A 27,963-nucleotide genomic window follows, 5' to 3' on the forward strand; every position below is an offset into this window, starting at 1 on the left:
CTTCCCCCTCCTCCTCATCCTCTTCATGCTCCTCCTCCTCCTCCTCAACGCGCTGAGATATAGACAGGAGGGTGCTCTGACTATCCAGCGACATACTGTCTTCCCCCGCCTCCGTTTCCGAGCGCAAAGCATCTGCCTTTATGCTTTGCAGGGAACTTCCCAAGAGGCATAGCAGAGGAATGGTGACGCTAATGATTGCAGCATCGCCGCCCACTACCTGGGTAGACTCCTCAAACTTTCCAAGGACCTGGCAGATGTCTGCCAACCAGGCCCACTCTTCTGAAAATAATTGAGGAGGCTGACTCCCACTGCGCCGCCCATGTTGGAGTTGGTATTCCACTATAGCTCTACGCTGCTCATAGAGCCTGGCCAACATGTGGAGCGTAGAGTTCCACCGTGTGGGCACGTCGCACAGCAGTCGGTGCACTGGCAGATTAAACCAATGTTGCAGGGTGCGCAGGGTGGCAGCGTCCATGTGGGACTTGCGGAAATGTACGCAGAGCTGGCGCACCTTTCCGAGCAGGTATGACAAGCGTGGGTAGCTTTTCAGAAAGCACTGAACCACCAAATTAAAGACGTGGGCCAGGCATGGCACGTGCGTGAGGCTGCCGAGCTGCAGAGCCGCCACCAGGTTACGGGCGTTGTCACACACGGCCATGCCCGGTTGGAGGCTCAGCGGCGCAAGCCAACGGTCGGTCTGCTCTGTTAGACCCCGCAGCAGTTCGTGGGCCGTGTGCCTCTTATTTCCTAAGCTGAGCAGTTTCAGCACGGTCTGAAGCTTGCCCACCACTGTGCTGCCAAGCCGCGCGACACCGACTGCTGGCGACGTCCTTCTGCTGCTGACACATCTAGATTGCGAGACAGAGGTTGCGGAGGAGGAGGAGGAGGGTGCTTTAGTGGAGGAAGCATACACCGCCGAAGATACCACCACCGAGCTGGGGCCCGCAATTCTGGGGGTGGGTAGGACGTGAGCGGTCCCAGGCTCTGACTCTGTCCCAGCCTCCACTAAATTCACCCAATGGGCCATCAGGGAGATGTAGTGGACCTGCCTGCCTGTGCTTGTCCACGTGTCCGTTGTTAAGTGGACCTTGACAGTAACCGCGTTGGTGAGGGCGCGTACCATGTTGCGGGAGACGTGGTCATGCAGGGCTGGGATGGCACATCGGGAAAAGTAGTGGCGACTGGGAACTGAGTAGCGCGGGGCCGCCGCCGCCATCATACTTTTGAAGGACTCCGTTTCCACAACCCTATACGGCAGCATCTCAAGGCTGATAAATTTGGCTATGTGGACGGTTAACGCTTGAGCGTGCGGGTGCGTGGCGGCGTACTTGCGCTTGTGCTCAAACACTTGCGCTAGCGACGGCTGGACGGTGCGGTGCGAGACATTGGTGGATGGGGCCGAGGACAGCGGAGGTGAGGGTGTGGGTGCAGGCCAGGAGACGGTAGTGCCTGTGTCCTCAGAGGGGGGTTGGATCTCAGTGGCAGGTTGGGGCACAGGGGGAGAGGCAGCGGTGCAAACCAGAGGCGGTGAACGGCCTTCGTCCCACCTTGTGGGGTGCTTGGCGATCATATGTCTGCGCATGCTGGTGGTGGTGAGGCTGTTGGTGGTGGCTCCCTGGCTGATCTTGGCGCGACAAAGGTTGCACACCACTGTTCGTCGGTCGTCAGGCGTCTCTGTGAAAAACTGCCAGACCTTAGAGCACCTTGGCCTCTGCAGGGTGGCATGGCGCGAGGGTGCGCTTTGGGAAACAGTTGGTGGATTATTCGGTCTGGCCCTGCCTCTACCCCTGGACACCGCACTGCCTCTTGCAACCTGCCCTGCTGCTGCCCTTGCCTCCCCCTCTGAAGACCTGTCCTGAGTAGGCGTTGCAAACCAGGTGGGGTCAGTCACCTCATCGTCCTGCTGCTCTTCCTCAGAATCCTCTGTGCGCTCCTCCCTCGGACTTACTGCCCTTACTACTACCTCACCGATAGACAACTGTGTCTCATCGTCATCGTCCTCCTCACCCACTGAAAGGTCTTGCGACAGTTGCCGGAAGTCCCCAGCCTCATCCCCCGGACCCCGGGAACTTTCCAATGGTTGGGCATCAGTGACGATAAACTCCTCTGGTGGGAGAGGAACCACTGCTGCCCAATCTGAGCAGGGGCCCGAGAACAGTTCCTGGGAGTCTTCCCGCTCCAGAGCATGTGTCATTGTAGTGGAGTGGGGAGGCTGGGAGGAAGGAGGAGCAGCAGCCAGAGGATTCGGATTTGCAGCACTGGACGCAGAACTGTGGGTGGATGATAGGTTGCTGGAAGCACTTTCTGCCATCCACGACAGGACCTGCTCACACTGCTCATTTTCTAATAAAGGTCTCCCGCGTGGACCCATTAATTGTGCGATGAATGTGGGGACGCCAGAAACGTGCCTCTCTCCTAATCGCGCAGCAGTCGGCTGCGATACACCTGGATCAGGGGTTCGGCCTGTGCCCACACCCTGACTTGGACCTCCGCGTCCTCGGCCGCGTCCACGTCCTCTAGGCCTACCCCTACCCCTCAGCATGCTGTATTACCAGTGATTTGATTTCCCAGCCAGGAAATAAATTGGCGCAAGCCTGCTGTTAAACTTAGCTGTCTGCGTATGATTTTTGTTTAAGTTCTCCACCCAGCACACACGTACCCAGAACGCTGAGGACTGTCAGAGGCAGGCCAAATAGAATTTTTGCCCTTTTTTTTTTAAAGGAAAGGCCCACTGCCTATATTCAATCAATAAAATATGTCTTCTGGCCCTGCCTACACAATTCTGTCCCTGGAGTATTACTGCAGGGCGCAATGCTCTGCACGGCCGATTTGGAAAAAAAAAATGTGCAACACTGCTAACAGCAGCCTCCACAGTACTGCACACGGTTAGATGTAGCCCTAAGAAGGACCGTTGGGGTTCTTGAAGCCTACACTAACTCCTAACGCTCTCCCTACAGCAGCTCCAACACGATACCACTGTCCCTGATCTCTGTCACAAGTGACTCACAACGCATCTGAGGCGAGCCGCGGGAGGGGCCGACTTTTATACTCGGGTGACACCTGATCTCCCCAGCCACTCACAGCAGGGGGGTGGTATAGGGCTGGAACATCACAGGGGGAAGTTGTAATGCATTCCCTGTCTTTCAATTGGCCAGAAAAGCGCGCTAACGTCTCAGAGATGAAAGTGAAAGTAACCCGAACATCGCGTGGTGCTCGTTACGAGTAACGAGCATCCCGAATACCCTAATATTCGCCCGAGCATCAAGCTCGGACGAGTACGTTCGCTCATCTCTAATCAAGTCCAATAGGTTTGCTCTGTAAACAATCTCTGACACGGTGGAATAAGTGACAGAATTTAAGTTTTAAGGATAACAAGCGAGGTCTTTAAGCTACGCTATGATGAAGTAAAAAGAATGGTTACAGTTACCGATTCACCAAGGGTACAGTTCGCACCAGGGTATAAGTTGTCGGTTCTATTAGGCCTGCCTGAATATAATGAGGGTTTTGCTGGTAATATGCCAGAAAGATGTAGACAATACGCAGACATAAAAGCACGGTTTTACACATTATTTGTGTACACCAATATTAGCCAACACCAGTTTGTTGGCGATAGTATTGTACAGTTTTTTACAAACCATTGAAATCGGTGGTAAAAACAGCGACATTGTCACAATTCAGTACAATTGCCCTTTAACAGCATTTTGACACAGTTACAATCTCCATTTTATCAGACCAGAACACGCCTGTTAAATTTAGGTACGGGAAAAACATAGTAGGATTACACTTTAAGCCACTGTTACGATTGTGTGGGCAAACTAAGCACGGGGCCCACACGATTCTGACCAAGAGACGGATGCACACGGGTTTCAAGCAACTGACTCTGTGCTATAAGGGAAGATGACATGGCCCTACCTGAGCGGGGATATCACCCTGATAAAGGGTGGCCCAGCGGTCTTCGGAACTGGGCCCTAGCTGTTCCTAGGAAGCATGCCACCAGAACAGGACACATACACATGCCACATGACAGGGCAGAATAACGGGACACACAGAACCAGAAAACACTGCATACAGCAGCCAAAAATGCAACCACTAGTAACAGGTGATAAGCTATATATATATAAATTCCAAGTATTAGTTGACATTTTGATCAAAACGTGGAAGCTAGCGGGCCACTTTACGGCTCCTGGCTATACCGCTAGTCCCTACACTAACCAGGAGTCCAGCGGCACCGGACACAGTTCACACTGCAAGCTGCAACAGCACAGACAAACAGAACACAAGTCACACAGCAAGTTGCACAGGACAGACAACAGGATACTATTTTACAGGCACTGCCTTACAGCAGACTACAAGATATTGTGCAAACCACACGGACTCCACCCAGAGCTCACATGCACACAGATGAAACTCATAGAAAGTCCAAGTGTCCTCATACAGGGGGGATACACAGAGAGCCACTGAGCTGACATAGTGAACTGTGTCAGGGATCCACCAACTGACACACATAGTGAGACATAAAATGTTTGGAGGCCGCATCTGGCAGGGGAAGGGAAAAGGGGCGCTGTATGTGCGACAGACAAGGACTACAGGTGTCCAAACTGTCTTTAGTGAAGCAGAGAGACACAACAGACCTGCATGCAAACACAGATCTAAGTGGGAACAAAACAGATACATCCAAACAATATAAGACCAGCAACAGCTACTGACAGGAGCTCGGTTTATATGTGCTGCTCTCTGTTTTCATCATTATTCCGTAAACCATGCGGCCCTGTATCTAGACGGTCAACAGATTCAAGCAAGGCCTTTTCAACCTGATTTTGACACTGAATTAGCGATTAGGGAATACATGGCTCCCATACATATATCTGGAAAGCAGAGAACATACAGCTCGATTTCGATTGATAGGAATGAGTTTATTAGCGGCTATACATTTTTTGCTTTTGACCTTTCCCAGACTTAGAACTGGGTACGTGTTAAGGACCGCTACACATGACCGGTCATATTAACCTTTCAAGCCTTGGGTTCCAAATCAATTCATATCCGGTGCACCACGGAGGCCAAGAACCACACAAAGAGTCGGTTTCCAGTTCTCCTCAGATACGTAGAGAGAGCCCCGGCAAGTATATAGCTCACTCTGCTTAAGGCGTACGTACTCTGAATCTTTATTAACTTTTCATAGCGTTTCTCAATACAGGAAAGGAATATGTCATTAGTCACGGCTTTAATCTCATTGGGTTAAAAAATAAAACATTACAGCATAGTGTGAGAATATATATGAAATGTCCTTCAAATGTTAATGTTATCTCATCCTCCCTTGTGAGTTTGGATGGTTGCAGCATCTTATTAGCACGATTCGTTCTTTTCCCAGAGCTCAGGGCGTGGGAGGGTTTCTTCTGATAACGATTTTTTCAGGCTTGGTTCTCGGAAGAATAAAAACAAATCATTAGACATTGCACCGAATCTCATGCTCTAAAGTTATTTCTGCTTGAATTATTGTTTCACTACGCACAAGCTTATTTACATCTTATAATGCTCCATTTTGTATCTAGCGGCCATTTTGAGACAGATTCTTCCATTTTATGGACCTGTACCTTCTCAAACTCCCCTACAAACTGTCTCAAAATAAACAATACCTTATAACTTCTACTGGGCGGGGTAAGGTTTGCTTTCCCTATCTCTAGTTTATGATCTATGCCCTACCTATCACTGTTGGTCAGCTGTCCAAGGGCTAATCCCTTGCCCGACAACTAATCCTAACTAACTAAACACGAAGACCTAATAGACACAGAAAGGATCTACAACAGACATGCTATTCTATTCTAATGGCTGGGAAACTAGAGTGGTCACCCCTGCTTCTGCTGAGACAGCTCCATAAGGGGACAAATTGCTCTGTTGTATTATAGGCATATAGCCATCGCCTGGGGTCTCTACATCTACGTATATGGGGGCGACAGGTACCATCTAATCTGTAAGCTTAGCACAGGAGCGTTTTATGCAGGGCACAATACAGACAGAAAGTAGCAGGAGTATGATAAGAGTAACCAGAATCCCTATTCCTATCTGCATTAAGAATTGTTTCCATTGTCCGGTCCATGCAAACCACTCATCCCAGGGGTTAGTTATCCCAGAATTACGCTTCAGCTCTTCTGACAATGTGGTCAATTTCTTTATTGCGATAGTCACTTTACCTGTGGGGCCTGTATTATCTGGAATATTCGTACAGCAAGTTTCTCCAATCATTTTACAAACACCACCTTTCTCGGCTAGCATCATATCCAGAGCCACTCGGTTCCGGAAAGCCATGGTGGCCGTGGGGCCCAACTGATCAGCAAGCCCTTAAAGTGCATCTCTTGTATAGCTCACGAACCCCTGCTGGTTGTAATATATACAAACATTCTTATTGATGGTTACTATTCCAAACAGGGACTCAAATCCGGCCCCAACCTGATCCCTGGCCTTAAACCCATCCGGCACCCCCCTTGGCACTCCGACCGCATCCATATATACACACATGTGGATCAAACCTGCCACCTGGTTTCAGATTGGGACGCTCGTCTGTAGGACCTGAGAGAGAAGCAGAGACCACAGAATGCGTTATTGACAATTCCTTGGAGAGACCTATGACAAAATTAACAAGAGAATCATTTCCCAAACTTGGCTACTGTGGCATGTATCCTCCGGAGAAAAAGAAAAACTAATGGAAGACACTCAATTCAAGATTTGCCGGTTTCCTTCATTGCCCATGGATCTACTTTCCCACTACTCCGTGGATGGTAGGGTGTGTGAAAAGCCTGGAATATACCCAAAGCAGACATGATGTATTGCATTATTTCACCTGTGAAGTTTGTACCTTTGTTTGACTCAATCACTTCCGGTACCCGTATCTGCGGATTACCTCATTCATGAGCTTCTGTGCGGTTACCTGCTTATTTACTTTTGTAACAGGGTAGGTCTCCAACCTGAAAAGAAATCAACAATAAGCACATATTCATACTTCCCAACAAGTGGGAGCTGAATGTAGCCAATTTGCAATCCCTGAAATGGGTACAGTGGTCTAGGCAAGTGTTATGTGGCAAATTTACTTCTGCCCTGTTGCTTAAGGCAAAGATCATGCAAAATTGGACAAATGATGCAGCAGCTACAGAAAACCCAGGAGCCACCCGTCCTTGTTCAAGCGCCGAAATCAAGCTGCGTCTTTCCGTGCGTCAGCTGGGCCATCACGGGGCACAGGGACTGTGGTAGGCAAGTTCTATTGACTGTTCGCCATACACCGTCCTGTTTCTGCTGCTCCCATATTTAGTCCATTTGTCTTTTTCTTCCTTGCTGGCTTGTGACTGTAAAGTCTTTAGCATATCAAGGTCCAAGTTTTTATCAATGTCCAAAGTTTAGTCAATGTCCAAAGTTTAGTCAAATTCTTCTTTCCTTCTTTTCTTCCACGGCTTGAGGGCCGCTGCCTTTGCTGTGTGGTCTGTGTTGGCGTTGCCTCTTGCTTCTCCGGTGTAGGAATTGGTGTGAGCTTTCCACTTTGTTAGGTAGAAGTAGGGCCGCCGTGAGACTCTGCACCGCTGTACCATTCTTAATTGGCTGTCCTGCTGAGGTAAAAAACTGTCTGGCTTTCCATATTGGGCCGTAATCATGAGCTATGCCAAATGCATACCGGAAGTCAGTGTAAATGTTTGCCGTCTTACCTTCTGCCACTCTACATGCCTCAGTGAGGGCCTTTAGTTCCGCTTTTTGTGCTGCGACATGCAGAGGCATTCTGCTTTTAGGACATCTTGTTGTGTGACCACTGCATATCCAGTGTGGAGTCGTCCATCCTCACCCTGGGACCATCTATAAAAAACAACTCAAAATATGCATTGTTAACGGGGGCTTCAGTAACCTCTTAAAACTTACATTTTCTTGTTGCATCACTGCTAAACAATCATGCTGATATTCTATTTCAAATAGATCAGAACCTAGTTGGAAACAATTTAAAAATGGCTGATCTGCAATACCTAGATCACCTATGCCTTCTCCTCCCCCCCTGTGAACCAGGATACTCAATTAAAAGAAGAGTAGCCAGGTTCAAAAGAGCACATTGTAGCCGGATCTGACAGGCCAGGGATAAGTGCTTGGGTTGCACTTGCGTAAGTATGCTCCGAATGACATGAGGGGTGAGGACCACTAAGGAATGGGGGGGAGGGTGTAGTCCAATACCAACTCGGAAGGTTTGTCAACCATTACCTGTACTGTTGCCACCGCACAAACACATGAGGGAGCTCCTCGAGCCACTGGATCCAGCCTCATGGAGTAGTATCCAAGTGGCCGTGGTTGTCCTCCATGCTTTTGTGTCAACACTGCCGTTACATGGCTAGAAAGTTCAGTACAGAAAAGAGTAAAGGGTAAAGAGTAGTTGGGAATACCCAAGACTAGAGAGCTGCTTCAGAGGTGAGAGAGAAAAGAATAATTGAAAGACGGTCATAGAGTGGTTGCATGAGAGAGGAAACCGAGTAGAACCATGGGTGGCAATATGAAACAAGGCCCAGAAATGTGCGGAGTTTGGCAACAGATGTAGGTACAGGTATGGCCTGGGCAGCAGCCTTTTGTTCCTCTGTCAGATGTCCAGTTCCTTGGCCTAAACAATGACCCAGGAGAACAACCTTTATTTTGCAGAACTGGAGTTTGTCCTTAGAGGCTTTACAGACATTTTCTGCAAGAAAAACTAACAGTGAAATTGTGGCCTGTTGGCAGGCTTCCAAATTATCAGCACACAGCACCTACATCACACAGCGCCGACAGCACACAGCGCCTACATGTGGTAGGCGCCTGGCTGACCCTTCAGCGTCTTTTCTGGACTGGAAAAAGAGGGGTGTTTGTTGGAGCAGTTAGTTTACAAGACTCTTCAGAACTGGCACCTGAGGTCTCAACTAGAGATGAGCGAACGCACTCGTCCGAGCTTGATACTCGTTCGAGCATTAGCGTGTTCGAGATGCTCGTTACTCGTAACGAGTACCACGCGATGTTCGGGTTACTTTCACTTTCATCTCTGAGACATTAGCGCGCTTTTCTGGCCAATTGAAAGACAGGGAAGGCATTACAACTTCCCCCTGCGACGTTCAAGCCCTATACCACCCCCCTGCAGTGAGTGGCTGGCGAGATCAGGTGTCACCCGAGTATAAAAATCGGCCCCTCCCGCGGCTCGCCACAGATGCGTTCTGACATAGAGGAGGGAAAGTGGTATCTTGGTGCTGCTGCTATAGGGAGAGTGTTAGGAGTATTTTAGGCTTCAAGAACCCCAACGGTCCTTCTTTGGGCCACATCTAACCGTGTGCAGTGCTGTGGAGGCTGCTTTTTGCAGTGTTGCACTTTTTTTTTTTTTTTTGGTATATCAGCCGTGCAGAGCATTGCGCCCTGCAGTAATACTCCAGGGACAGAAGCACTTAGGCAGGGGCAGAAGACATATTGATTGAATATAGGCAGTGGGCCATTGCAAAAAAATTTGGGGAAAAAAAATCTATTTGGGCTGCCTGTGACTGTCCTCAGTGTTCTGGGTCTGTGCTGGGTATAGTAGTTCTCCAAAATCATACGCAGCCAGCTAAGTGTTACAGCAGGCTTGCGCAAAATTATTTCCTGGCTCTGTCTGGGCTGTGAAATCACCGCTGTATTGCAGTCCACAGGTCAATAAGCGGCACATTTAATTACAGCGTTCTGTTTCTGCATTACTGGTAATACAGCATGCTGAGGGGTAGGGGTAGGCCTAGAGGACATGGACGCGGGCGAGGACGCGGAGGCCCAAGTCAGGGTGTGGGCACAGGCCGAGCCAGTGCGGTGGCCAGGGGTAGAGGCAGGGCCAGACCGAATAATCCACCAACTGTTTCCCAAAGCGCCCCCTCGCGCCATGCCACCCTGCAGAAGTCAAGGTGCTCTACGGTGTGGCAGTTTTTCACAGAGACGCCTGACGACCGACGAACAGTGGTGTGCAACCTTTGTTGCGCCAAGATCAGCTGGGGAGGCACCACCACCAGCATGCGCAGGCATATGATGGCCAAGCACCCCACAAGGTGGGACGAAGGCCGTTCACCGCCTCCGGTTTGCACCACTGCCTCTCCCCCTGTGCCCCTCTCCAACCCCTCTCTCAGGGCACAGGCACTACCGTCTCCTGGCCTGCACCCACACCCTCACCTCCGCTGTCCTCGGCCCCATCCAGCAATGTCTCTCAGAGCAGCGTTCAGACGTCGCTAGCGCCACTGTTTGAGCGAGAGCGCAAGTACGCCGCCACGCACCCACACGCTCAAGCGTTAAACGTGCACATTGCCAAATTGATCAGCCTGGAGATGCTGCCTTATAGGCTTGTGGAAACGGAGGCTTTCAAAAGCATGATGGCGGCGGCAGCCCCGCGCTACTCGGTTCCCAGTCGCCACTACTTTTCCCGATGTGCCGTCCCAGGCCTGCACGACCACGTCTCCCGCAACATTGTACGTGCCCTCACCAACGCGGTTACTGCCAAGATCCACTTAACAACAGACACGTGGACAAGCACAGGCGGGCAGGGCCACTATATCTCCTTGACGGCACATTGGGTGAATTTAGTGCAGGCTGGGACAGAGTCAGAGCCTGGGACCGCTCACGTCCTACCCACCCCCCGAAATGCGTGCCCCAGCTCGGTGGTGGTATCTGCGGCGGTGTATGCTTCCTCCACTAAACCACCCTCCTCCTCCTCCTCCTACGCAACCTCTGTCTCGCAATCAAGATGTGTCAGCAGCAGCATGTCGCCAGCAGTCGGTGTCGCGCGGCATGGCAGCTCAGCGGTGGGCAAGCGTCAGCAGGCCGTGCTGAAGCTACTCAGCTTAGGAGATAAGAGGCACACGGCCCACGAACTGCTGCAGGGTCTGACAGAGCAGACCGACCGCTGGCTTGCGCCGCTGAGCCTCCAACCGGGCATGGTCGTGTGTGACAACGGCCGTAACCTGGTGGCGGCTCTGCAGCTCAGCAGCCTAACACACGTGCCATGCCTGGCCCATGTCTTTAATTTGGTGGTTCAGCGCTTTCTGAAAAAGCTACCCACACTTGTCATACCTGCTCGGAAAGGTGCGCCGCGTCAGGGCACATTTCCGCAACTCCAAGACGGACGCTGCCACCCTGCGGACCCTGCAACATCGGTTTCATCTGCCAGTGCACCGATTGCTGTGCAACGTGCCCACACAGTGGAACTCTACGCTCTACATGTTGGCCAGGCTCTATGAGCAGCGTAGAGCTATTGCGGAATACCAACTCCAACATGGGCGGCGTAGTGGGAGTCAGCCTCCTCAATTATTTACAGAAGAGTGGGCCTGGTTGGCAGCCATCTGCCAGGTCCTTGGAAACTTTGAGGAGTCTACCCAGATGCTGAGCGGGGATGCTGCAATCATTAGCGTCACCATTCCTCTGCTATGCCTCTTGAGAAGTTCCCTGCAAAGCATAAAGGCAGACGCTTTGCGCTCGGAAACGGAGGCGGGGGAAGACAGTATGTCGCTGGATAGTCAGAGCACCCTCATGTCTATATCTCAGCGCGTTGTTGAGGAGGAGGAGGAGGAGGAGGGGGAGGAGCATGAAGAGGAGGGGGAAGAGACAGCTTGGCCCACTGCAGAGGGTACAGATGCTGCTTGCCTGTCATCCTTTCAGCGTGTATGGCCAGAGGAGGAGGAGGAGGAGGAGGAGCATGAGGAGGAGGGGGAAGAGACAGCTTGGCCCACTGCTGAGGGTACAGATGCTGCTTGCCTGTCATCCTTTCAGCGTGTATGGCCAGAGGAGGAGGAGGAGGAGGATCCTGAAAGTGATCTTCCGAGTGAGGACAGCCATGTGTTGCGTACAGGTACCCTGGCACACATGGCTGACTTCATGTTAGGATGCCTTTCTCATGACCCTCGCGTTACACGCATTCTGGCAACTACGGATTACTGGGTGTACACACTGCTCGACCCACGGTATAAGGAGAGCCTTTCCACTCTCATTCCCGAAGAGGAAAGGGGTTCGAGAATGATGCTATACCACAGGGCGCTGGTGGACAAACTGATGGTAAACTTCCCATCCGACAGCGCTAGTGGCAGAAGGCGCATTTCCGCGGCCCAGGTAGCAGGGGAGACGCAGAGATCAGGCAGCATGTACAGCGCAGGCAGGGGACCATTATCCAAGGCCTTTGCCAGCTTTATGGTTCCCCAGCAAGACTGTGTCACCGGTCCCCAGTCAAGGCTGAGTTGGCGGGAGCACTGTAAAAGGATGGTGAGGGAGTACGTAGCCGATCGCACGACCGTCCTCGTTGACGCCTCTGCCCCCTACAACTACTGGGTGTCGAAGCTGGACACGTGGCCTGAACTCGCGCTGTATGCCCTGGAGGTGCTTGCTTGGCCTGCGGCTAGCGTCTTGTCAGAGAGTGTGTTTAGTGTGGCTGGGGGAATCATCACGGATAAGCGTACCCACCGGTCAACCGACAGTGCCGACAGGCTTACACTCATCAAGATGAACAAAGCCTGAATTTCCCCAGACTTCTCTTCTCCACCAGCGGACAGCAGCGACACCTAAACAATACGTAGGCTGCACCCGCGGATGGAAGCATCGTTCTCTATCACCATCCAAAATGGGGACCTTTTTGCTTCATCAATCTGTGTATAATATTCCTCCTCCTCCTCCTGCTCCTCCTCCTGAAACCTCACATAATCACGCCGAACGGGCAATTTTTCTTAGGCCCACAAGGCTCAGTCATATAATTTTTTTAAACAATTTTTATACGTTTCAATGCTCTTTAAAGCGTTGAAACTTTCACCTCAACCAATTTTTATTTTAACTGGGCTGCCTCCAGGCATAGTTACCAATTAAGCCACATAAACCAAAGCGATTAATGGATTTCACCTGCCCTCTTGGTTGGGCATGGGCAATTTTTGGGCCCTCGCCTACAGTGTAATCAAATTAATTTTTAGCCCACCTGCATTAAAGCTGACGTTACATCAGCTGTGTTGGGCACTGCAATGGGATATATTTAGGTAGCGCCCGTGGCTTCCTGGCACCCACCTATGCTGTTGGTCCACAGGGATTTGTAACTGCATGTGTCCACTTCTAAAGAACCCCAGTCTGACTGGGGCATGCAGTGTGGGCCGAAGCCCACCTGCATTAAGTACGACATTACCTCAGCTGTGATGGGTAATGCAAGGGCATAAATTTAGGTAGCGCCGGTGGGTTCCAGGGAGCCACCCATGCCGTGGGTCCACACGGAATTCCCATTGCGGAGTTGTACCTGCCTGTGACTATTTATAAAAAAACGCGGTCTGACTGGGGCATGCAGACACCTCGACAGAATGAATAGTGTGTGGCACATAGGTTCCCCATTGCTATGCCCACGTGTGCAGCTCCAGATGGAGGTGGCACAGGACTGGATTTCTCATTGCTTCTGTACAGCATTGTGGGCTATCGCCCCGCCCCTTTTAAAGAGGGTCGCTGCCTAGCCGTGCCAACCCTCTGCAGTGTGTGCCTGCGGTTCCTCCTCATGGCAGACGCACTTATAAATAGACATGAGTGTGGCGTGGCATGAGGGCAGCTGAAGGCTGCGCAGGGACAATTTGGTGTGCGCTGTGGACACTGGGTCGTGCAGGGGGGGGGGTTGGGCAGCATGTAACCCAGGAGTAGTGGCAGCGGAGTGTCATGCAGGCAGTGATTGTGCTTTGTTGGAGGTAGTGTGGTGCTTCGCTAAGGTATGCATTGCTAATGAGGGCTTTTCAGAAGTAAAAGTTGTTGGGAGGTAGGGGGCCCACTCTTGCCGGTATTGTGGCTTAATAGTGGGACCTGTGAACTTGAGATGCAGCCCAACATGTAGCCCCTCGCCTGCCCTATCCATTGCTGTGTCGTTCCCATCACTTTCTTGAATTGCCCCGATTTTCACAAATGAAAACCTTAGCGAGCATCGGCGATATACAAAAATGCTCGGGTCGCCCATTGACTTCAATGGGGTTCATTACTCGAAACGAACCCTCGAGCATCGCGAAAAGTTCGTCTCGAGTAACGAGCACCCGAGCATTTTGGTGCTCGCTCATCTCTAGTCTCAACCCATACCGAGCCATCCGGTGGGAATTTGATGGATGCAGATAAGGCCTGTAAGATATCAGTGCCTATAACAGAGACATGAATTACATCAGGGCAGAATATTCTACAAACATCTATCCACATTGGAAATTTACAGTCTGCATATGCAGAAGGGGGGGGGGGGGGGGGGAGAAAAACTTGTATCCCCAGTCAATATCTGCATCACACATCTTACATTTATCATAGTCTGCACACGGGTCATTAACTCTCATCCATCCATGCGGTCAAGTCTGTCTCTCTCATTCAAATGCCTATGATTCACCACACACACAATGTTTGCGCCATTACAGAGTTCAGGAAATTGTGGATACATTGCACTAGGATGCACACCGTTCACACCAGGAGATAACGCGTATGATGCAACTGTCATCTTGCAAACAAATGCATTCAATCACTACCACCTCTCCCTGGAATCAGTCAAACTTTAACTGTCTGTAATACTAGAGATGTACAACAGATTCCACAACACTAATATTTCCCATAAAAGGAACACACATTTAGCAATTATGCACACGTCCAACCAATCACAGAACTGACATTTACACAAAGAACAGCAAAAACAGTAAGATTCACTGGGTTCATTACGGGTTCTATTCTATTCAAGCAAACTTAATTATTGTCCAGTGTTCTCCGCTCTAATCTTTGGCCTTGAGAAGCACACATTCTTTCTCTGCAAGTCTCACTAAACTCTGTTCCTCCTCACTATACCCCCCCCCCCCTTTTCGGAGACAAGGGGGGCGACTTGCCGCTGCAGCTTTTTTACAGATCAAGCATTAACCCTCTATATATATATATATATATATATATATATATATATATATATATATATATATATTATATATATATAAATATATAATCACATATTGACCCTCTCCTTCTTTCTGTAAGCTTTTCTACTGCCGTCTGCGATCCTAGCTACCTTTCTTCTCAGCAGTATCTGACTTATGAGGAATGGACAACACGTACAGCAATGACACAATGTTAGGACATTAAGACATACAGGACAGACAGCATGGTGGTTAATTGTCACATAATTGTCTGCAGACTCTGCATGAACTTGCTTCATGTCATAGGGGGACACAGACTAGAGGATTCCCTTTCTCCTCCATTTTTCCCCCTTGCAAAGTGGAAAAGATTTTTCCAGCAACAACTACATTTATGGGAAATTTTAAGCACAGACCTACTTGGGATGGGGGTGCTAAACACAGACTGCAGAACAGATAATCGGGAGGAGGCTATTTGCAGGTGGGATGAGGGGACTTGAACGTTTCTATGCAAAATTCAGAAAAGGCACTCGTCATTGCAGTGGGCAGAATTGGTATGCCAGGTAAAAACATACATAGATGGGAGGTCAGAGGCCAGCTCATTTCTGCTGCGGAGCTAAGATGACACCTGAGGGGTAACTGAAGGTATTGTTGCAACAGATGCTAAAATGGCCGTTGGGCTATGGCTGGCACTGAAATGGCCACCGAAGGTGTGGCCTGACTGGGCGATGGTGACGGGAGGGTCCAGGAATACTACATACTAGACACGTATCAAGATATATCGACTGGTATTGGCCCCTATAACAACACGGCCATCTAGGGGCAGGGCAAAGGGAGAAAAACATCGTCCATGACACGGCCGGGGCGGTGCCCTCAGATGGTGAAGAAGGGCTGCCTTCCTTTGTCTTCAACTCGAAGCATATGAATAATCGCCATCTTGAAATTGCAACTTTCTTACTTCAACTTTACGTCACTTACTGAAACATTTTTCTCTGCAAACTTGAGCAATTGTCTATTAACTACAATTCCTTCATTATCAGCTAACACACTTTTCAAGCCTTCTCGGACAGCCCCCACCTTTTCAAAACAACTGTCAGCTCTCTGTGAATATGAACTATTCCCTGCATTTAGACTCATAAATAAACACATATGCTGGCACCTTCTGATAACGCCAAATGTTGTGCATTTTCAACTCCTTCTCACTCGGGACAGTGTCAGTGGCGCAGGGTCTGGGGGCACCACAGTTAAAACAAGTGTCCCTTTGTTTTGGGTTTTGAATTCCACACCTTGTGCACATCCAATGTGAAACATCATCAGTCTTATCAGAGCCCTCATATGGAGGCGGTCTGACAGGCTTACGGTACTTGTAAGACTTTACTTGTTCTTCAATCCATTCAACTTCCTCATAACCTTCAGCTTTCAACTGTACAGAAACCTTATGCCACATTTCAGCGTCTTTCAATAAACCAGCATCATTCAGTGACCCTCTACACTTAATCAACATTTCTGACCACAATCCAGGTTGTAGCCTGCCACCAGACGGCATACCCACTATCTCACATAACTTCTTAACCACCTTCACATACTCCTTCCCTCCTCTACATGACACCAAGTGGACAGGATCCAGGACTTCTTCTTAAAGAACTTCAACATGTTTCTAATATCCGAGCCCTTTTTCCACTGGAGGTCTGACGCCCTATGCTCAATCACGTGATGTTCAAAGACTTTCACGTCTGATGCCCTATGCTCAATCACCCCCTGGAACCTATACTCATGGATATTTTTAAATACACCTAATATCCGAGCCATTTTTCCAATGGAGGTCAGAATCGCCCCGTGGAACCTATACTCATGGATATCTTTAAATACACAATAAATTTGCAACAACAACTTAGGTACCTATATCTATCGATTCTGTCCCTTGGTGTCACTTAAGATTACCCAAGACCTGAGGTAACAATGTCTATTGATGACAGCTTAACAATTGTACATTGAAATAACGACTAACCGCAGGACATACTACAATCAAACGTACCAAAACAGACCAACGGTAGACATCATATATATATGTATATATGTGACTTACCGCGCTGTATGGGGTTGATCAGTCCCCGGACTTTGGCACGGCTGATATCATCAATCCAGGTCTGTGTCGTAGTCCAATGGTTATTATCAGAGTCAATCAATAAATCCTGCCGACTACGCCAGTTGTTAAGGACCGCTACACATGACCGGTCACATTAACCTTTCAAGCCTTGGGTTCCAAATCAATGACCGGTCACATTAACCTTTCAAGCCTTGGGTTCCAAATCAATTCGTATCGGTTTCCAGTTCTCCTCAGATACGTAGAGAGCCCCGGCAAGTATATAGCTCACTCTGCTTGAGGCATATGTACTCTGAATCTTTATTAACTTTTCATAGCGTTTCTCAATACAAGAAAGGAATACGTCATTAGTCACGGCTTTAATCTCATTGGGTTAAAAAATAAAACATTACAGCATAGTGTGAGAATATATATGAAATGTCCTTCAAATGTTAATGTTATCTCATCCTCCCTTGTGAGTTTGGATGGTCGCAGCATCTTATTAGCACGATTCGTTCTTTTCCCAGAGCTCAGGGCGTGGGAGGGTTTCTTCTGATAACGATTTTTTCAGGCTTGGTTCTCGGAAGAATAAAAACAAATCATTAGACATTGCACCGAATCTCATGCTCTAAAGTTATTTCTGCTTGAATTATTGTTTCACTACGCACAAGCTTATTTACATCTGATAATGCTCCATTTTGTATCTAGCGGTCATTTTGAGACAGATTCTTCCATTTTATGGACCTGTACCTTCTCATACGCACGTCTCCCTCGTTAAAACTGGGAACCTGCGAGTGGAAATAGGATTCGCCGTCCCAACCCAGCATACTGTAAATATGATAGTATATGCCGTCAACCCCGCTATTCTGGAAATAAATCACAGAAGAAAAGTCCTGTATCGTTACAATTAAATTATGAACACTTCAACTTACAAATCTCCTTATATCTGATCCTTATACTTAACCAAATTCAGGATACTGACAGTGTATTTTGTAGACATTACTGCGTGCTTGTATTATATTACATTGCTTGTGGATTATCTTATGATCACATTTTACGTTTCTTTACGTCTGATTTTTTAAAAATTCTGATTTTGTTCAACTTTTTATAGAAGAAAACTTTTGTAATGCCCAATGCCGCTGTCAAATCCCCTGTGTTTTTTAAATGATCTGTGCATCTTTATATAATAGATAGATACATGAAGTATGATAGATAGATAGATAGATAGATAGATAGATAGGATAGACATGTTAGCGGTTAACAGAGTCCTTACTGATTCAATCTGTGTAATAATAGACATCTTCATTCATCCCTACATTGACATCCTGACAGAGCTGGAACTACCGTATATTCCGGCGTATAAGGCGACGGGGCGTATAAGACGACCCCCCAACTGTCACCTTATACGCCGGGAATACAGTGGAGCAAAAAAAAAAAAATCAGTACTCACCTCCCCCGGCGTTCTGCAGCGCTGCTGCAGGCTGTCACTCCCTCCTGGTCCCCGGCAGAGCATTTCTTTCTGGACGCAGGGCCGTCAGCCAATCACAGCCATTCAATGACATCATTGAATGGCTGTGATTGGCTAAAACACACGTGCCTTCAGCCAATCACAGTCATTCAATGAGGTCATTGAATGGCTGCGATTGGCTGACAGCGTGTGTTAGCCAATCACAGTATTAGCTTTCTGGAGCCGGGGATTTCAAGCCCTGCGTCCAGAAAGCAATGCTCTGCCGGGGACCAGGAGGGAGCGACAGCCTGCAGCAGCGCCGCAGAACGCCGGGGGAGGTGAGTAATTTTTTTTTTTTTGACACTTTTTTTTTGTATTACCGGCGTATAAGATGACCCCCGACTTCAGAGCAGATTTTTCGGGGTTCAAAAGTCGTCTTATACGCCGGTATATACAGTAATTAGCTAATGGTTGCAGATGTGTAACTAATACAAAATGTGACTGTTCCCAGCAAGAGAAACCACGTAATCTTGTAGCTATGATACCTTTTAATGGCTAATAAAAAAATACATAATGTAATAGCGATCTTGCAAACCTCTCGGGCTCTTCATCAGGCTAAAAAGGAATAGATCTGACGACCATATATCGGCCAAGTATTCACGCCGGCCGATATATGGCATCCCTCTCTGCAGGGGGAGGAGGCTGAAAGTGATTTGCCATGCACACGAGTGGGAACCATTTGCGGTTTCCACTTGCGGATGAAAAATCGCAGTATGCTCTATTTTAGATGTCACGTTACAGCTCCTTACATTACAGGCATAAGTTCCTTTTTGTGTGTCAGAGGGTAATGCACTCCTGATTTTAAAGTTCCTCAAGTTAGGAGGTTACCTGTAACACAGAAGGGGAGGGTCTGGGAATATGGTTGTCAGACGGTCATCCTTGTGTAGGGTATGGTGGAGTTACTTTGCGGTTTTCCTTAGTACCTCTAGTTGTAGATTGTAGGTCACTATACCTATATCGAAGTGATAAGACTTTAATATGGACTCAAACTACGCAATTCCGTCCATGCACACTGCTGAACGAGCGCGTTATGATGTTGAAATAGCAGAGGTCATACAACGCTAGGACCTGTCGCAGCCGTGCAAGAAAAACACAGAGCTATTGCTGACTGCTCTACTCAATAGCCAGGCTATTATCACATGAAACGATAAGCATGAACTGGTATATAAAAATGTCGTAATTCATGGAAACAATTTCCCTGCGCTGGTCAGGCATACAACACAGAGTCACATGTTCGTGAGAAAAACTATACTAAAAGCAATGGGCTGCTGGCGAGCGCGGGAGTGAGACACCCCCCCCCCCCCGCGCGCGCGCACTGTCAGCATAAAGATCGCTCTCCTCTGCCACAGCTGTTACAGCTGTGGCAGAGAAGAACGATGTTAGCCCATTGAATTCAATGGAGCCGGAAATACAGCCAATGGGCTGCCGGTGAGCGTGGGATGAATTTTCGGGAAGGGCTTAAAAATATAAGGCCTTACCTGAAAATCATCCTAAAATGTGTAAAAATAATTTTTTAAAAATGTATACTCCCCTTTCTGCTGCAGCCGGAGTTCAGCCGCGCCTGGCCGGCAGTTCTCCTGAACTGCTCTGTGTAGTATTCAGCATTTAAAATCCCCGCCTGCTGAATGAGCTGCTCTGATTGGTCACAGCCTCACCAATCAGAGGCAGCTCTCACTCACACCCATTCATGAATTCATGAATGGGTGAGTGTTGCATCTGATTGGCTCAGCGCAGGGACCAATCAGGGGCAGCTCTCAATCAGAGGCAGCACTCACTCACCCATTAAACTAGTTTAGCTGGTTTCCAGTTTCACTGATTCTTCAAGCCAGAATTTCGCCTCTTGTTTCACTGGCTGCTTCTAATTTCAGTGGTGTCGCTGCTGACGTGGGACATGTGATCTCATGCTCAGCGTCTCCTCCTCCTGATGCTGCAACACTACCCACCATTCTACAGGTGTCTCTGTGGGTGCTAGTAAAACAGTACTGCAGTGTAATGCAAGTGGCTACGTTTACCAACATAACACAGTGAGTAACCTCAGTCCTAAGTAATACCACAAATAACACACAGTGATAACACTGTGGACAGATGTCACCTGCAGTCCTATGTAACACCACAGATAACACACAGTGATAACACTGAGGGCAGATAATGATGTCATCTGTAGACCTACGTAACAGCACAGAGAACACAGTGATCACGCTAAGGACAAATGATGTAGTAGATGTGACCTGCAGTCCTATGTAACACCACAGAGAACACATTATAATGCTGAGGACAGATGATATAGTAGATGTAACCTGCAGTCCTATGTATTAGCACAGATTAAACATAGTAACATGTTCAATGTTAATTTATTCTTTAAAGTAGTCTTTTATATTCATTTATTATAGTTATTACTTTGGTATTAAAAAATCATAATCATTCTCTATTAAATGTGGTTTGGTGTATTTTTTGAATGTCTAGAACAAATTAATTGAATTTATACTGATTCCTATGAAAATAATTGCCTCGAGTTTCATTGGTTTCTAGTTTGGCCAATTGTTTTTAGATGGATTAACAACGAAACTAGAGGTTTGACTGTATCTGTAATGGCAACAGTAAGTATATAGAGATCAGATACAAAGTCCATACTGGTAGTCTGCAGCGTATTATCACATTGCAGACTATACAAGATCAGGCAGTCTCAGACAAAATACATAGCAATTATATTCAGGGAAACACAAGTGACAACTTTAAGAGCTCATGCACTTGGACAGATTCTTGCTGCAGAATCCGCGGCGGGTGTTCGCCCACAGATTCTGCAGCAATGTTCACCCATAGCAGTCCATGGAAAAGTGATTTGCCATGCACACGAGTGGGAACCATTTGCGGTTTCCACTTGCGGATGAAAAAAAAAAAAAAAAATCGCAGTATGCTCTATTTTAGAGCGTTTTCCACGTGGACAGCTTCCATTGATGTCATTGGAAGCCATCCGATCTGCGGCCCTTCCACAAATCAGCATTGCAGAAAGGCCGTGGGATCTGCCTCATTGTCTAGCGACTGTGCAGGGAAATCTGTACTGCTCATGTGTGCCAGCATGCCAATGGCCCATCCGCAGAGGCAGGTACGCAGGGGCATTGGTGGATTCCGTGCAGAATTCTCCACGCGCAATCCATGTATGCCTGCTTGTAGGCGGCCTTATTTTAGATGTCCCTTTTCCTTTTTTATTCCAATGAAGCTCAAACTGCCTTGATAACTACTCCCGAAAACTGCAAAGTTTGCTGCCTAAGTATCCTTTGCTCTATGCTTCTGCAGCCCATTCTTTTTCTCTATAGCAACACAAATAAATTCTGACTCCATGGCAGACCCCCAAAATACATTCAGTCCCTAGAGCAGACCCTAAACTTGATTCAGAGATCTAAGCAAAACCCAAAAAGAAATCCAGACATCTGATCAGACTAAATTAATAGAGACCTCAGAACTGCCCTTAAAATTAATTCAGATCTCTGGCCAGAACACCAAATTAATTCAGACCTTACACCAGACCCATAAATAAATCTTACACAGATCTTAAATAAATTCAGACCCCTAAATAGGAAATTATTACTAGGAAATTATAGTAGTAGTGTATCTGGTGGTGCAATGCGCCAATTACTGATATAGTGAGAGAGATTGGAGTTATAATCACACAGCTCTTGTCCTTATGCTGCTGAACTCACTTGTCTGTGCTCTTGAAATCCGCACCTTAAGCTCTACCATCCACAACTTTGCATGGGGCCTTGCATTCTGCAGCTGTGGTCCTGTTCATCTTGAGGAGGAGCTGTATGCGTAGAGCAGGGTCCTTGGTGCCCAAATGCCGCAAGGCCCTCTGCATAGACAAGGAAGAAAAAATATGTTTAGTAAATGGAAATAGGGGGGATATCTAAAGAAGAATATAATGCAGTCTGCAGAAACTGTAGGGCAAGTGTCAAAACAGCAAGAGCTAATAATGAATTAAGGCTTGCAACAGAAGCCATAAGCAATAAAAAAGGATTTTGGGGGTATGTCAAAAGCAAAAGAAAAGTCAAAGATGCTATTGGATGCTTACAAGATGAAAATGGTGAATTGGTTAAGAATGATGTTAAGGAGGCTGAACATTTAAATTCCTATTGGTGAGGAAATACTTAACTAACTTACATTAATTCAAGTGTCAAGGTCCAGATGAATTACATCCTTGGATACTAAAGGAAGCAGCCGTTGTAATTGCAAAAATTACTCAAAGCTGTCTTTTGAGCGAGAATCATTGAGACCGTGCAGTTTAAGTTAAAGGGGTTGTCCCGCGGCAGCAAGTGGGTCTATACACTTCTGTATGGCCATATTAATGCACTTTGTAATGTACATTGTGCATTAATTATGAGCCATACAGAAGTTATCAAAAGTTTTATACTTACCTGCTCCGTTGCTGGCGTCCTCGTCTCCATGGTGCCGACTAATTTTCGGCCTCCGATGGCCAAATTAGCTGCGCTTGCGCAGTCTGGGTCTTCTGCTGTCTTCAATGGGGCCGCTCGTGCAGAATGCCGGCTCCGTGTAGCTCCACCCCGTCACGTGCCGATTCCAGCCAATCAGGAGGCTGGAATCGGCAATGGACCGCACAGAAGAGCTGCGGTCCACGGAGGGAGCAGACCCCGGCGGCCATCTTCAGCAGGTGAGTATGAAGACGCCGGACCGCCGGGATTCAGGTAAGCACTCTCCGGTTTGTTTTTTTAACCCCTGCATCGGGGTTGTCTCGCGCCGAACGGGTGGGGGGGTTAAAAAAAAAACCCGTTTCGGCGCGGGACAACCCCTTTAACGAATGGTTCATTGTTGTCTTTCAGGAAGCTGAAAGAGAACGATAAGCCTTATCAGTGCCGCACACTGAGTTCTCAGCGGGATACCGCTGATACTACCGTTTCAGCTGGTAACCTGCTCGGAGAACACAGCAGGAGTATGAAGAAGAAAGCGCATCAGCTGTGTTCTGTATACTCCACTCGGAGCGCTCAGCTGTATACCAGCTGAGCACTCCAAGAAGAAAAGAGCTGTATACAGAAGAAAAGCGGCCCAGCTTGTCTTCTGTATACGCCGCTCGGAGCGCTCAGACGACAACCACTGTATGCGGTCCCACTTGTCTTCTGCATACAGCATGAGCTGTTTGAGCAAATTTTGAGCGATCATCTTGCTGTGTAAATGCGCACAGCGATTATCCCTCAAAATATGTTTTTTTTGAGAAACTTTTGAGAAATAATCATTGTGTCTAAAAGGACCCTAATATCTATAAATCTATCATCACAGTAGATTCAAGGCGTGGGGGGAGGCTGTCAGCTCCACTTTTCTAATGTACTGAACAGCAGCTGATACTGGACAGCTCGGGGGACACTTTCTCAATCTCTTTAAATGACACGCGTCACACACACAACTCTGCTACATGCATGTCACATACACCACAAACAGCACTGCTACATGCACGCGTCATACAGCTCTGCTGCATACGCGTGTCACACACACAACACACACAGCTCTACTACATGCACATCACACCTGTGTGTGATGTACATGTAGCGTGTTTGTACACAGCTCTGCTGCGTGCACGTCGCGCACACCACATACAGCTCTGCTGCGTGCACGTCGCGCACACCACACACAGCTCTGCTGCGTGCACGTCGCGCACACCACACACAGCTATGCTGCGTGCACGACGCGCACACCACACACACAGCTATGCTGCGTGCACGTCACGCACACACACACACAGCTATGCTGCGTGCACGTCGCGCACACACACACACAGCTATGCTGTGTGCACGTCGCGCACACACACACACACAGCTATGCTACGTGCACGTCCCACACACACACACACACACACACACACACACACAGCTATGCTACGTGCACGTCCCGCACACACACACACACACACACACACAGCTATGCTACGTGCACGTCCCGCACACACACACACACACACAGCTATGCTACGTGCACGTCCCGCACACACACACACACACACAGCTATGCTACGTGCACGTCCCGCACACACACACACACACAGCTATGCTACGTGCACGTCCCGCACACACACACACACAGCTATGCTACGTGCACGTCCCGCACACACACACACACAGCTATGCTACGTGCACGTCCCGCACACACACACACACAGCTATGCTACGTGCACGTCCCGCACACACACACACACAGCTATGCTACGTGCACGTCCCGCACACACACACACAGCTATGCTACGTGCACGTCACACACACACACACACAGCTATGCTACGTGCACGTCCCACACACACACACAGCTATGCTACGTGCACGTCCCACACACACACACACACACACACACACACACACACAGCTATGCTACGTGCACGTCACACACACACACACACACACACACAGCTATGCTACGTGCACGTCCCACACACACACACACAGCTATGCTACATGCACGTCACACACACACACAGCTATGCTACATGCACGTCACACACACACACAGCTATGCTACATGCACGTCACACACACACACACACAGCTATGCTACATGCACGTCACCCACACACACAGCTATGCTACATGCACGTCACCCACACACACAGCTATGCTACATGCACGTCACCCACACACACAGCTATGCTACATGCACGTCACCCACACACACAGCTATGCTACATGCACGTCACCCACACACACAGCTATGCTACATGCACGTCACCCACACACACAGCTATGCTACATGCGCGTCACCCACACACACAGTTATGCTACATGCGCGTCACCCACACACACACAGCTATGCTACATGCGCGTCACCCACACACACAGCTATGCTACATGCGCGTCACACACACACACAGCTATGCTACATGCGCGTCACACACACACAGCTATGCTACATGCGCGTCACACACACACAGCTATGCTACATGCGCGTCACACACACACAGCTATGCTACATGCGCGTCACACACACACAGCTATGCTACATGCGCGTCACACACACACACAGCTATGCTACATGCGCGTCACACACACACAGCTATGCTACATGCACGTCACACACACCACACACAGCTCTGCTTCGTGCTCATGTCAGACACATACAGCTCTGCTACGTGCGTGCATCACGCACACCACACACACCTCTGCTACATGCACATGTGATACACACCAAATAGCTCTGCTACATGCACATATCACACAGAGCATACACATCTCTGCTACATGCGCGTGACCCACACACAGAGAGCTCTGCTACATGTGTGTGTCACACACAGCACACACAACTCTGCTACATGCATGTCGCACACAGCACACACAGCTCTCCTACATGCGCGTCACACACACCACACACAGCTCTGCTACATGCGCATCACACACCACACACAGTTCTGCTACATGCGCATCACACACCACACACAGTTCTGCTACATGCGCATCACACACACCACACACAGTTCTGCTACATGCGCATCACACACACCACACACAGTTCTGCTACATGTGCATCACACACACCACACACAGTTCTGCTACATGCGCATCACACACACCACACACAGTTCTGCTACATGCGCATCACACACACCACACACAGTTCTGCTACATGCGCATCACACACACCACACACAGTTCTGCTACATGCGCATCACACACACCACACACAGCTCTGCTACAGACATTCTTCATCAGCCTCTGCTGATTTAGAATCATTTGATAGCCCTGAAGAAATGTATCACCAGCAACACTTTAAGGAATCCCCATAAGGTTAGGACATAGGTGTGATGCAGCAGCCATTGAGACATGGACTAAGTCCCAGAAATGTTGCTGTATTATCGTTTTTGATATGGGAGAATAAAACTTTCTTGGATTTTTCTGCACCTATTGATGCTTGCCACCATTATTTTGAACTAGAATCATTTGATTTCAGCATCATGTAATCAGGGCGGAGCTAAGAGCTGGTGACTAATCACATGACGGTGACATCATCACTGGTCCTGGCAGCACTTGGCTGCTGTCAGACTCTGCATGTTTTATGCTTTGGGATCTGCAATGACATCACTGTTATGTGATCAGTGGTGGAGCATGTAACTCACTCACTCACGGACAAAGTGGTACTTTACATGAATTTTAGGTTCTTAGGTCTAAATTTATCAGACATCGGAGTAGACCCCAAAAGAAATCCTGACACCTTATTAAACCCCAAAATTAATCTAGACTTCAGACGAGACTGCTAAATTATTTTACTCCCCATGTTCACCCCCCAAACTATATTCAGACAGAATTTATAATTAAGAGAGAGCCTGTGTGTCCTGCTCCGTCTGCCACACAATGGTTGACACCTCTCTGTATACAAACTGATAAATAGAAATCAATCAGCATCATGCAGTCCTTTCTTTGAGTCCAGCCAGCATTTAGCCTTGTGTGCACATAGAATTTCAGCGCCAAATACATCAGAACATGAAAAGCAGTTCTTTTGACTATTCCATGAAAAGCAATATTGTATATCAATACTCATTTTAGCTGTTTTTGCTTTTTTAGATTTGCAAATAAACAGGACCGAGCCTCCGCGCTTCTATCTAGTGAGATAATTGAGTTGCTGTCGTTAGAAAAACTGGTGAATGAAAATAGGACTCTTTGCAAAATTGTAAGTTATATTGTCTTTGAATTGAATCATGTGTCTCAAGCTATTCAATTTGTAAAAGTTGTAGAAAATAATATGGATCTATAGAAGTGCATTTATACAGGCCACAAAAATATAATATCTGCTATAATAATTGTCACATGTAAGCATATTATCCCTTGTGACATTACAATCAATATTGACAAACATATTGCTTGAAACAGAAATATTACAATATTTATCTACAATACATCTGAACACGGGTGGACACCCACTTGCGTTTTTCTTGCGCGTTTTTTTCATGCGATATTGCTGCTTTTTTAACACGGTTGTCAATGGGACTTTCTAATGTTAAAAAAGTATTGTAGAAAAACCGCAAAGCACAAACTTGCAATGTGTTTTTAACATTAGGAAGTCCCATTGACAATCGTGTTAAAAAAACGCAGCGATATCGCATTAAAAAAACATGCAAGAAAAATGCAAGTGGGTGTCCACCCTTACATAATACTTTCCAGTTGCTTGCGTAGGTAGCACTAATTAGCCGAGTTTTAACCTATCAATTTCTCACTCTGTTTTTTTACAAACCTGGAAATAAGAAAAATAACTCTCTACCTGCCTCAAGTTCTGGTTACTCTAAAAGTGCTTGGCCAGGTGTCAGGACTTAAAACTGGAACCTCCTGCACTCCAAGCAGTAGCCCTTCCTATTGATTTATTCAGCATGTTGAACAGCTTCCCTGCGGAACCTGTACCAAATCCTTGCTCCTGCTTTCCTAGCTCCTGAATTGACGCCATATGTGGAAAGTAATAGGAACCTTCTCAATGACCTCTGTACCTTTATTATGACTATTAATCAAGTGTTTGATGATCCCAATTGCTGTGCAATAGCTGAA

General features: G+C 47.8%; 1 protein-coding gene and 1 long non-coding RNA gene across 6 annotated transcripts in view; one reads left to right on the top strand and one right to left on the bottom strand.

Annotated features, from left to right (window-relative positions):
- Positions 1-27,963, top strand: part of LOC136580584 (ADP-ribosylation factor-like protein 13B) — a 605,728-nt gene that overhangs the window by 468,994 nt on the left and 108,771 nt on the right. Inside the window, exon 6 of the mRNA XM_066581246.1 lies at positions 26,992-27,097. Coding sequence (XP_066437343.1) covers positions 26,992-27,097 — 106 coding nt within the window. The remainder of the gene's footprint in view (positions 1-26,991; positions 27,098-27,963) is intronic.
- The window catches only part of LOC136580585 (uncharacterized), an 81,519-nt gene continuing 70,803 nt past the window's right edge, over positions 17,248-27,963 (bottom strand). For all 5 annotated transcript variants that reach the window (XR_010786977.1, XR_010786975.1, XR_010786976.1 and 2 more), the window contains 2 exons: positions 19,274-22,292; positions 17,248-17,804 (listed from right to left, as the gene is read on the bottom strand). This is a non-coding gene — a long non-coding RNA (uncharacterized lncRNA). The remainder of the gene's footprint in view (positions 17,805-19,273; positions 22,293-27,963) is intronic.

This window comes from Eleutherodactylus coqui, chromosome 10 (genome assembly GCF_035609145.1).
Source record: "Eleutherodactylus coqui strain aEleCoq1 chromosome 10, aEleCoq1.hap1, whole genome shotgun sequence".
In the NCBI taxonomy this organism is placed as follows: domain Eukaryota; kingdom Metazoa; phylum Chordata; class Amphibia; order Anura; family Eleutherodactylidae; genus Eleutherodactylus; species Eleutherodactylus coqui.